The sequence below is a fragment of the Cnephaeus nilssonii genome (genome assembly GCF_951640355.1).
Source record: "Cnephaeus nilssonii genome assembly, chromosome: 9".
In the NCBI taxonomy this organism is placed as follows: domain Eukaryota; kingdom Metazoa; phylum Chordata; class Mammalia; order Chiroptera; family Vespertilionidae; genus Cnephaeus; species Cnephaeus nilssonii.
The window spans coordinates 29,954,922-29,967,352 of NC_137080.1; the positions used below are offsets into that span (position 1 = coordinate 29,954,922).

Consider the following 12,431-nt stretch of genomic DNA (forward strand, 5'->3'; position numbering starts at 1 on the left):
AATTGCATTGTATTTTTAAATTATCAGCTATAAAATTTATGGTACCACCCCCAAGCTCTAAATAGCTTTCAAACCCTTTCTTAAAAATAAATAATCTTGTTTGTCATATGAGTTCTAATCATATTCTCATCTTCTGACACATGGTTTATATACTTATAAATGTTATTCTTATAACATTTAAATGATCTAATTAAGGCAGTTTCTTTTTTATATTCATAATGACTATTTGTGTCCTTATGTCCTTTAAAACTTTTCTTTATTTTCTAGATCTCTTTTATGACTTGGTTATATTTAAATAATCAGTTTTATTTTAATGAACCAACTAGATTTCCATTTTCTAATACTTGTAAAAGAAATTCTATTCTCAGTATCTATTCTTCCTTTTCTTGGAATAAAGTGGAATAATAGTTGCCACCTAATGTTAATAAAATGTCATATAATGAAGTCTTTCTCTCTCTATGGAGTAATTATGTGGTTTTTCTTATACTTTTAGATCAAAACACTTTTCATGGTTTTTAAAAAGTCCATTATGTTGAACAGTGGTATCTAGCTTAAATTCTTCTTATTAAATTTCATTATAATTTTCATGATGAGAGAAAATAACAGTCTTTAGTTTCAATGTTTTTGAATTTAATAAAGGAAGAATTCTTACATTGTCAAATAATTGGTATTGCAGAATGTATACATTATTATTGACACATTAAAACATATTGAAATCAGGAGTCATTTCATTTGCGGTTTATTTAGTACAGATATGCAAAGTAAATGTGTGCTGTTCTGCTTAATTGGATAATTTTTCCCAATATTTTTCAATAATATATTCTTTTAGGCTACAAGGAGAAAGCAAGCAAGTGATGGAATATAGAGGGAGACTAGATGAGATTATCTGTTGGTTAACAAAGGCCGAGAATGCTGTGCAAAAGAGATCCACCACCGAGCTGGAAGAAAATTTCAAAGAATTAACAGTAAGTGGTTTGTCTCTACATTTGCCAATCCTTTTTTGATGCACGCACAGTCACACTAAAAATAAGGTAAAATATTAGAAGAAGATAAAGGTAAGAAACTTGGTACTTTGTGGTGAACTTTAAAGAGGGCTATCTTGGTCTTCTAAAGAGCACCTGCATTTTGTTCTTGCAGAGGTAAGGCTTCCCTCATAAAAATGATAAATCATGTGGTCTCAGTATTAGACCTAAGGTTTTTAGGATATTTTAAACAGACATCATCATTGTAGAATAAATTATTGCTTTGAAGTAAAGTTTTTGCTTTTGGATTTAGAAGATAATTGCTAATTACTAGCTATAAAGTTGAGTTTTGTAGAAACAAGAAAACTCTTAAGTGACTTGAGAGTAACTCATGGTGTTACTCTAGACTCAGTGTCATGGTTTTATTAATACAATTTTTTATGTTTATCTACAACCTACAAGGGTTGTTTATAATTGTTTATTTATACTAGATATAAAATACATAAGGATATATAAATAAATATACTCAAATTGCCATAAATTTTATATTTTTTTGTGTTAGGAATTGAAAGACTTATTGCAGAACATAAGCATACTGCATTCATATTTTTATTTAAAAAAAGAAGAAATTGGGTGTGTACACTGAGTGGCCAGATTATTATGATCTCTGAATGCATAATAATCTGGCCACTCAATATATATATATATATATTAGAGGCCTGGTGCATGAATTCGTACATGAGTAGGGTCCGGCCAGCCTGGCCAGGCGGAGGGGACATGGGTGGTTGGCCGGCCTGCCTGCTGGTCGAACTCGTGGTCGAGGAGACAATTTGCATATTAGCCTTTTATTACATAGGATATACACTGAGTGGCCAGATTATTATGTGTTCAGAGATCATAATAATCTGGCCACTCAGTGTGGATGAACACAAAGGCATGCATCAAAGTATGCCTAAAAGGATGCCCACTAATTTGAAGAAATTTTGTCTAAAGGAGTAAGATTGAGGCATTTTGGAAACTATTAGTAACAACAAAAAAAATTATGTGGGAAACAATTATTAAGTTTTCTTTTCAAAATGTGACATCAAATAGCTAACAAAATTGTTCCTGTTTTAACTACAAATTTCATTCATTTTCTTGGAATGTCCCTTCTGTAAACAATTTGGGGGCCGTTGCAAAGAGCGGAACAGTACAATAGGGTTGGTAGAGATGAGGTAGAAAGAGATGCATACAAGACTTTTTATTTTGTTTTGGCCTTTCATTGGAACAGATATCATTTGCATCATCTAAGAACAGAATGTTAAATTATCAATGTAGGTATGAGAGGATATGACCCTATTATGAGACAGGGTGGCGGGTGGGAGCACCTGAGTGCACATTGCAGGAGGTTGGTCGTTCCCATATCAATTACAATTTGTTAACATATGTTCAGGCTTCTTATAAGTTTATTGTCTGCTTAAGAAATTAAAAATTCACATTTGTAAAATACCCAAAGTATGTTAGTTTCTAATATAGTTCTTGAACTTTCTCTAGTATGACAACCTTCTAATCATACCTCTCTTCTGACACCTTTAGGACTTAAACCAGGAGATGGACGTACAAGCCGAGAAACTCAAATGGCTGAATAGAACTGAATTGGAAATGCTTTCAGATAAAAGTCTGAGTTTACATGAAAGAGAAAAGATTTCAGAAAACTTAAGAACTGTAAATTCGACGTGGAATAAGGTGTGCATTAAGAATTACTGTGACACCTTTCTAAGTAACTTTATCGTAGAATTTCACTGATTTTACTGTACGTAGGCGAATTACGAATGTCCAAGAACAAGCAGTGCTGACTGTGCAGAGAAGTCCAACAAACACACTTTAGAAAATACTATTCTGGGATATTTCATTCATTCATGCAGTCATTCACTCCCTGAATAGGTTTTAACCGAACTTCCACTTCATTCCAGTCACCATTTTAATACAGCAAAGAGTATGTCACTCCTTCTAATCCCAAGAGTTTATTGTGGGGAGACAAGTAGCTAAGCAATTATAACATAGAGGGATCCATAGGGATATAAAAGTAGGGCATATCCATGGCCTTAGCGGGTAACTGGATGGTTTTTTGGAGGAGATCATTTCCAAGCTAATTTGTAAAGGATGAATAAGAATTGGACAGATGAACCTTGGGGGAAAGGGCATTGCAGAGAGAACAGCAGCAAGTGAAATGGTCTAGAAGAGACAGAGAATGAGCACAATGCACTTGGGTCCTGGAAGTCGCTCAGTATAAAGTGAAGAATGAGTGATGCTGGCAAACATCAGATCCTGGAGGCCGCACCATGCATCACAAGGAATTTAAGCTGTGTCTTGAGAACAGTTCATCACTTTGAGAGCAGTGGGCAGCTGTCGAAGGTTGTTAAGCAGGAGAAAGTTACCTTTTGAGAGCTCACCACAGCTGAACTATAGAGATGATAGGGTGATCTTAGGATGGATGTTCTTAGGATATCAGGAAGTCAAGTGACTCCTCTTAGCAAAACCCACTATCAGATCAGGATAGCTGATCTGGAAAGATCAATTAGACCTTAGCTTTATCAAGGGGGTTTCAGGGAGACAGATGATGACTTCAGATTTGGACATGTCTGAATATCTGGTTGCCAGACTGAAAATATATTTTTTGGAGTCCTTAGCATCTTTAAACTCTGTATTGTAGATGTAACCATTAGAAACCAGGACCCAGGGAGAGAAGCCTGAGTCAATGGTAGAAAGACCAAAAATCCTACCCTTTAGAATGTTAGCATTTGATGGATGGGCAGACGAGAATGAGCTGGTGAAGGACACTTAGAAGGTCAGAGAGAGGTGGGAGGAAAGTCAGGAATACAGATTGTTCAGAGTTCAAGGGAGGGGGCGTGACAGCATTAAATGTAGCAAAGGGCCAGGGCAGCTAAGGACTGGATGGCGTTCTTTAAAAATTTTTTTTTTTAAATTTTATTGATTTCAAAGACGATGGGAGAGGGAGAGAGAGATAGAAGCATCAATAATGAGAGAGAATCATTGATTGGCTGATTCCTGTATGCCCCCTACTGGGGATTGAGCCTGAGACTAGGGCATGTGCCCTGACTGGGAACAGAACCATGATCTCCTGGTTCATAGGTAGATGCTCAACCACTGAGCCACAATGGCTGGGCTGGATGGCATTCTTGATAGTAATGTTGGTGGAGTAGGGGATTAAGCAAGACTGCAGTCGATAGCAAAGCTATCATGTAGAGTAACATTTTCTCTACATGATCACCTTTATTTATATGGTACTATTCTCTTTCCATTTGGCCGGATGCTATAGGTATGCAGAGATGTGCCCACTGCACTGAAGGAACGCGTCCAGGAGCCCTGTTCTGTTTCTCAGTCAAGAACTGCTGGTAAGATATAGTTTATTCCTTAACCATTTTTTATAAACATAGCAAAACATTGTGACTATGAGCATCATATATTAATTAGAGAAACTGAAAAACACAACGCAGATGTGATTTGTTATTCTATTCTCAATTATATGAAAGGAACGTCTTCTTTAAACCCAACACATACTTGACTGCAAGGCACTCATGAGAGATAAACTTTTTGCCTTTCCTGGAACCAGAGCGGGACCTGGTCCCCAAGAGAGCCTGGGAAGGGAAGGGAGGAGACAAGGTGGGAAACTGAGGACATGCGGTTTTTCAGAAAGTCAGCTATAACCATTACGGAACATGCCCTGGGAGGGGTGTAATTGCATGCAGATCATGACTGAGAACAAAGGATTAGGTATCCTGGAACCAGGTGGGAGATGGGGTTTTAGAAGAGTTCTCCATCCCAGGGAAGCTATTTACTGATAAATGCTGATGATCACTTATGTGTGGAGGAAAGGAGTTTTCTCACTATTTCCTTCTTTCCTTGTCCCGATCAGAGTGCGGGTTACGGCACCATAGCTATAACACCGTGCCTTGCAAGCTCTCTGAAACACCGTGCCCTGCTCTCTCTCTTGACTCTTACCTGGCCCTTTAATTTTGGAATTGGACATTTCAATAGATGATTTTGTCAAGATATATGCAAACCTGTTGGGGCTTTTAATTTAAATTGTGCTGAATTTATGGATTGACGATATCTTTTAGAAAATTATTTAAGCCTTATCTAATATACCGTATGCTAAAGTGGGCTCCAGATGGGTGTAATAATTCAGCTACCTTGTATAAAACTAAAGAAAAACAATAAACCTTCCATCATTAAAAACAGAAGACAAGCACAAACAACCGAGAGAGAAAAATATATATCCAAGTTTTGAAAAAGCCAAGAATCTCTAACTGAAAGTTCTGGAAAAACAATCTCCCAGGACAGATTTATGGATCTGATCACCCAAATTTGATAACATCTATATGTTAAAAAGAAAACACACATTAAAAATCCTAAAGTAGAAACAGTGTTTTCAGCAATATGGCAAGATTCATCGTTCCTATAAAAACGAGTCCTTGCAAATTGAAAAGGAAGCAGATAAAGACCACAGTTATAAATTATACTATATTTGGTTAACAAACAAAAAATGTTTGCTCTCACTGATAATAAAAAAAACAGTAAATGAGCACACTGGTGAGCACTGTGTGTTCATCCATTGAGACAGAGTATCATTGGTGTGTATCCTGGATGCGGAGTCCACATGTTGCTGTTGCAAATCTCAATTTTCAACTTTTAAGGAAAATAAATTTGCTAATAAGTATTAAATACATTACTTTTATTTTCATGTTTTCTGATCCAGTCATTCTACTTTAGCAAATCGATACCAAAGTGTTCATCAGAAATATGCAAAGTACTCTACACAAAAAAGACATGCCTTGCGAGTTTTTTTTTTAAAGTGAAATGTAAGGAGCCATCTAAATATCCAGAAAAGCACTTAACTTTATAATATGAGCATTAGCAATTCTTCATCCACATCATTGTGAATACCTAAGTAAGAATATCTATACTAATAAAAGGGTAATAGGGAAAGAGTTAAGTAACAGGTAGTGAGTATATATACATATTAGAGGCCCGGTGCATGAAATTAGTGCATGGGGGGCTGTCCCTCAGCCCAGCCTGGACCCTCTCCAATCCGGGACCCTTCAGAGGATGTCCCTGTGGGTTTGAGCCTAAACTGGCAGTCAGACATTCCTCTCGCAATCCGGGACTGCTGACTTCTAACCGCTCACCTGCTTACCTGCCTAATCGCCCCTAACTGCCTCTGCCTGCCTGTCTGATTGCCCCTAACCACTCTCCCCTGCCAGCCTGATTGCCCCTAACCACCTCTGCCTCAGCCCAGCCACCGTGGCTTTATCCAGAAGGACGTCTGGAAGACGTCCAGTCTAATTAGCATATTACCCTTTTATTAGTATAGATATTCTCACTTAGGTATTCACAATGATGTGGATGAAGAATTGCTAATGCTCATATTATAAAGTTAAGTGCTTTGCAAGCTCTCTGAACAACAGAAAACTGTGAATAAATTGGCTTTATAATTAAGGCAAACCTCTTGACAAAATAAAATAGCAGTGCTAATTTTCTCACAGTTGGTGTATTTCTTACTATAACTTCTCTTGGTGTCAGTGTTAGTTACTTCTGAGTTATTGCTGCCCTAGAATATTGTATAACTGGGTGTTTAATTGGCTTTACAGCTACCAAAGACATAGATACTGTCGGAAATACCATTGCCACTTCCATATGAAGAAATAAAAACTCTCACCATTTTTTAAACTAATCTAAATTTTACATAAGCACACAGACGCATGTCACCATTGCCCCACCATAGTCAGAATATCTTGTTGATTTGGTAGTACTTTGCTACATTTTTTATTTCAGCTCATCCTGGTGCCCTAAAGGTGGTGCTAGTATCCTCTGCATCAGAGCCTCCTGCTCAGGCTCCTCATACTTCGGAAATTTCAATACCTGATGATCTGGATAAAACAACAACAGAACTAGCTGACTGGCTGATATTGATCGACCAGATGCTGAAGTCCAACATTGTCACTGTCGGGGATGTGGAAGAGATCAATAAGACGATTTCCAGAATGAAAGTAGGTGCACAGGGTAGAGGTTTGTCATGGCAACACCTTAGCACATGGGTAGACACGATCTGTTTGTCTCCCTTTTGTTTGTCCTGAACTCTGGGAGAGTGAGCTTTAAGAACTTCTTTATCTGCCAAACAGCCATCCCAGACTAGCTCGGAAGAGTCCAGATTTTCTTGCATTTATGCTGTTTTGGTAAGATCACCTTTACCACTTGAGTTGTAGACTCAGTGTATATTTTAACATCTGAAGCTGAGATTGTAAATCTAGTCCCATCAGTACAAATAATGAGCTAATTTGTTTAATTGCTGACATTAGAAGTCAGAATGCCTGACCATCATTTTATATATATATATACACACACACAAACACACCATGCCATGCCAATTTGTAAAGTTATTTTTCCATATTCAGTGTGTGCTGGCTTCTGGGCTTGTGTGCTATATAGAGATACGGAAAAGAATATACTAAATACAAATTGGGAATGAACCATTAAATAATAACAGTGATTGCTAACTGTTATTAGGTGCTTAATGTGTGTTGGGAACTTTTGTAAGTAATTTACATGTTTACTTCCTTAACTATCTTTTGAGATAGTTACCAAATGTACCCCAGATTACAAATATGCCCGATTACGATGGAGGCACTGAATGTGTGCAAGTAAACGGTCTCTGCGCAGAGCAGAGTGTAATAACAGGCACAAGCAGGTGCACGAACCGGATAGGGAAGCCCGGATGAAGGAGAGAGTTACTGCCACAGCGATGGAAGGCAGACCATGTGGGATTTTCACATCTAGAAACAAGTAAATGGCATTGCTGGTCTGGGGAGCAGAGTGAATAAAGACATGAGGTGGGGGAGCATGGGGAGGGGGAGGGACATGGGTCAACGTTTGTGCAGCAAATAAGTGCAGTAGGAAGTGAGATAGCAAGGGCGGCTCGAGTTCACTCTGACAGAGCTTGCAGGCCAAGCAGAGCCCTTTGGACTTTTCATCTGTAAGCAATGGGCACGTGTTTTTGCTCCTTTTCTTTTTTAAATTGTGGCTGGAGACTGATGATAACAATGATTTGTTTTAGCAGGAACAATGGGAAGAGTGCAAGATACGCTTAATACAAAGAAAAGAGCCTTTCTGGGCAGCTAAGACCATGCTGTCGCAATTAGCAGAGATTCGGAATAGCAGAAGTGAAATGTGGATGAGGGTTTGATTGATTCAGTTTCGAGTATGTTGTGTTGAGAGGTTCTTAGGCCATTTGGAAAGAAATGATTAGCATTCATCGAAATGTCTCTCCAGGCCCCGGATTGGAAGTTGTGAATAATCCATTTAGAAATAACATTTGACACTGCAGGAGTAATTGGAGTCTGCAAAATTAGTGAATTCCTAAAGAGGAAGAGCTGGGAGAGAATCTTTGCCATACCATTTGTACTTATTGGAAATAGTGTTTATGGCTATTAGTTCCATAGTTGAAACACATCATTTCCTGACATTAACTTTTCTCCCATCCTTATCAAGAGATACCTGTAGAGCAACAGTTTTTGGTGTCTAAAATTATTTAATTTACAATTATTCAATTAGCGTTTTTCTAATACCTCACTGCCATCCCTGTAGGTGACATTAGTTTGTGTTCATACCTGATGTAGGCCTGATATGCAAGGTATCTTCGGCAGAAATCACTGCTAATGTTTTCAGAGCAATTTTTAGTTTTTAAAGGGACTTCTTCATTTAATCTCCTCAGACCTGAATAGCTGAGCTATCAGTATCTTACTATTTCTTTTTGTGAAAACAAAAACACAGGTGAAGTGCCTGGTAACCTAGATGATAAGTGGCAGAGCTGAGATTTGAACCTAGGACTGACTGTGCCACATCGCAGATGCCTCACTGTCCTGTTTAGGAGACAGATAACTTTGATGTCAGTACACCAGTTTTGCTCCGTAGTGTTCTTGGCAAATAGCCTATTAACAGATCTTAAAAATCATTTCTTCTTAAACAGATCACAAAGGCGGACATGGAACAGCGCCATCCTCAACTTGACTATGTTTTTACACTGGCTCAGAATTTGAAAAATAAAGCTTCCAGTTTAGATGTGAGAACAGCAATCACAGAAAAATGTAAGTCCAAAATAATTATATGTTATCATCTACTTTCACTGATAATGGTTACACACATATACACCTTTTCAAAGATTATTCAACCAGAAATTAATATTATTTGATATTGGATACTCTTTATCTATGAATAAATACCATTTTTTTTCTAATCTTTTGTGATCAGTCAGAATTCCCTTTTGAATTCCTCAAAGTATTAATATTATTACATTTAAGTAGTTACTGATTCATTGGATTATTTGCTGTTAAGATAATATTCCTTTTGAAGGAACCAAGAAAAGAAAAATTAGAGAAACCCACAGGAATGCAAACCCATTCTTTCATTGTAATTCATTCACTAAAACTAAATCTTGGCATGTATTTTAACTCATCTTCTCAAAATTCAGTCCAAAGATATTTATTGAGAAACTACTCTGTGCCTCTGTAGCTGGCAGTAATTTGGGAACACGTTAGCTAAAGACAAACTAAAACAAAATAAAAAATAAGCAAACAAAGCAACCACAGCCACGATTTTTGTTTCGAGTTTAATATCTGGCTTAAAAGCATCTATATGTCATATAAAACAAAGTCTGAATTCTCAAGAATGGGAAGGCAAAAACAATCCTCTCTAATAAAATGGTAATATGCAAATTAACCATCACTCCGCTACATAAGCCACGCCCACCAGCCAAGCCACGCCCACCAGCCAATCAGGGCGTGTATGCAAATTAACCCCAATCCAAGATGGCTACAGCCACAGTGAGCAAGGTTTCCCAGGTAACAGAGCAAGCCAAGCTTTCCATAGCTGTTGCAGGCCTAAAGCCTCCACTCAAGCTACAAAGTTTCAATTATAGAAGGTAAACAAATTCAAACAAATGGCAGCAGAATGGAGCTTGAGAGAGCAGGCCAGGGTTGCCGGCGGCAACAGGGGAAGCAAAGCTTTCCACACACCCTGGCCGGGCTCACCCACTTAAGGCTACAAAGTTTCAATTGTAGAAGGTGAATTAACTGCCACAGAGATGGGGGCCGCCCCGGAGGGAGCAGAAGGCTTGGCTCCGCTCCAGGCTACAAAGTTTCAATTGTAGAAGGTAAATAAATTCCAGATACCAGGGCCTCCGCTTGGGTTGCCAGGGGGCGTGGCCAGCCTGCAAACCACCACAGGCCCCTCGCTCAGGCCGCCCCACGCCCCAAGGGAACCCCACCCTGATCCGGGACACCCTTCAGGGCAAACCAGCTGGCCCCCACCCCTGTACCAGGCCTCTATCCTATCTAATAAAAGAGTAATATACAGATTGATCATCACTGCAACACACAATATAGCTGCCCCCATGTGGTCAAAGATCCTGCCCCCATGTGGACACAAGATGGCCACTACAAGATGGCCAGCAGGAGAGGGCAGTTGGGAGGCACCCGGCCTGCAAGGGAGGGCAGTTGTGAGGGACCAGGCCTGCAAGGGAGGGCAGTTGAGAGGGACCAGGCTTGCAAGGGAGGGCAGTTGGAGGTGATCAACCCTGCAGGAGAGGGCAGTTAGGGGTGACCAGGCTGGCAGAGGAGGGAAGTTGGGGGCAAACAGGCTGGCAGGGGAGCAGTTAAGCATCATCCAGGCTGGCAGCGGAGTGGTTAGGGGGTGATCAGGCTGGCAGGCAGAAGCCGTTAGGGGCAATCAGGAAGGCAGGCAGGCAAGCAGTTGGGAGCCAGCAGTCCTGGATTGTGAGAGGGATGTCCGACTGCCCGTTTAGGCCCGATCCCACCAGGTGGGATCGGGCCTAAACGGGCAGTCGGACATCCCTCCAGGAGTCCCAGATTGGAGAGGGTACAGGCTGGGCTGAGGGACAACCCCCCGCTGTGCACGAATTTCGTGCACCGGGCTTCTAGTCTAATAATAAAAGGAGGGAGAAAGAAGTAAAATGGCGAATTCAGGAAAAATAACCCCACTTTGTGAGACGCTAATTCCTCTGTTATAATAAACCTTGTTGCCACATTTATTTTGAAATGAAAATATACTTTAGGGCAGTGATGGGCAACCTTTTGAGCTTGGTGTGTCAAACTTCGCCAAAAAACTGAGCATAACTTGGGTAGTGTGTCACTTTGAGGAAAAAACATTTCGCAAATGTTTCATCCTCAGGAGCAGCAAATGTTTCATCCTCGGCATGCGGCTGCCTCAGCGGCCGCGTGTCATCAGAAATGGCTACGCGTGTCAGTGCTGACACGCGTGTCATAAGTTCGCCATCACTGCTTTAGGGACTTCTAGGGACGCTCACTGTCTGCTTTTATCACCCTCTCTTCCATTCCAGCCCTCGGCCTCATCTGTAGCTGTTCTGTACTGTATATGTCCTTTAAAACTTCCGGACAGTCCTTATTCTCCTTACCTTTATTCGCATATTTTTCTCCTCAGCTAACAAAATGTCACCCCCTCTATAAAGTCTTTCCCACCCTGTTCTGGTCCCTGGTGTTTTCTATCTTTAGTTCCTGCCATGATCTTTGCCCATAACTTCATTGTGAATCTCACAGTTACTGAAATTTCCTCCACAGATTGTGAGTAGTCCCCTTTCTGTGGCCTCCCACCATGCTCCATACAAGTGATGGACTTAATCTGTGACAGAATATACACTGGAATGTATTTTATCACCTTGTTTACTATTTCTCGAGGGGAGAAATTTGACTATTTCTCCTATAAAAAAGGTGCTTCGATTTCAAAATAAATGTGTGGCAGCAAGGTTGTTGCAAGGGATGAGTTAGCAAAGAGCTTTTACTGTCTCAAAGTGTTGCTTTATTTTTACTGATTCAGCCATTTTTCCTTCCTTTCCTGAATTGATGGATTGCTATGTCTATGGAGATCCAGAGGGACCCCATTTCCCATCACTGGCAGGGGAGCTTCTCCGGTTTAGTGACACCAAACTCTTTGCAAATCCATCTCCATTTTGCCTTTTCTACCATCTTACGTTTTCTTCCCACCACCTCTGTTTTTGTCCAAAGTTTCTTTCCTTCTCCCAAATATCTCCCCTTTCCAATTTACCTCTCTCTCTTTGTTTTCTCTCCGTTTTCTTATGTAGAGACTGCACAGTCTTTGTCACGATTTATTATATGAGAAACCATCCTCAGCTTCTACTATCAAAAGTAGTAGAAGTTTTTTGCTCTTATTCACAAATAGTAGGATAATCTGCTTCTTTTTATGATAAACCGGTGATATTTGCAGGCACTTGATGTCTTTAGTTTTATTTGTTCAATTTTCAGAATTCTATTTGTAGTAGAATTGGTCAAAACTACTCTATGTAATTCCTTAACTGACAAGTAGAACATTATGATAGATTTGTCTTCTCCTTAAGTTACAATCTTAAGCAATTTATTT

The 12,431-nt window shown here is 39.6% G+C and overlaps 1 protein-coding gene across 4 annotated transcripts in view; it reads left to right on the forward strand.

Annotated features, from left to right (window-relative positions):
* The window catches only part of UTRN (utrophin), a 454,275-nt gene that overhangs the window by 206,363 nt on the left and 235,481 nt on the right, over nt 1–12,431 (forward strand). For all 4 annotated transcript variants that reach the window (XM_079779951.1, XM_079779952.1, XM_079779953.1 and 1 more), the window contains 5 exons: nt 830–965; nt 2,538–2,687; nt 4,282–4,357; nt 6,798–7,012; nt 8,989–9,106. In XM_079779951.1, the coding sequence (XP_079636077.1) occupies nt 830–965; nt 2,538–2,687; nt 4,282–4,357; nt 6,798–7,012; nt 8,989–9,106 (695 nt within the window). The remainder of the gene's footprint in view (nt 1–829; nt 966–2,537; nt 2,688–4,281; nt 4,358–6,797; nt 7,013–8,988; nt 9,107–12,431) is intronic.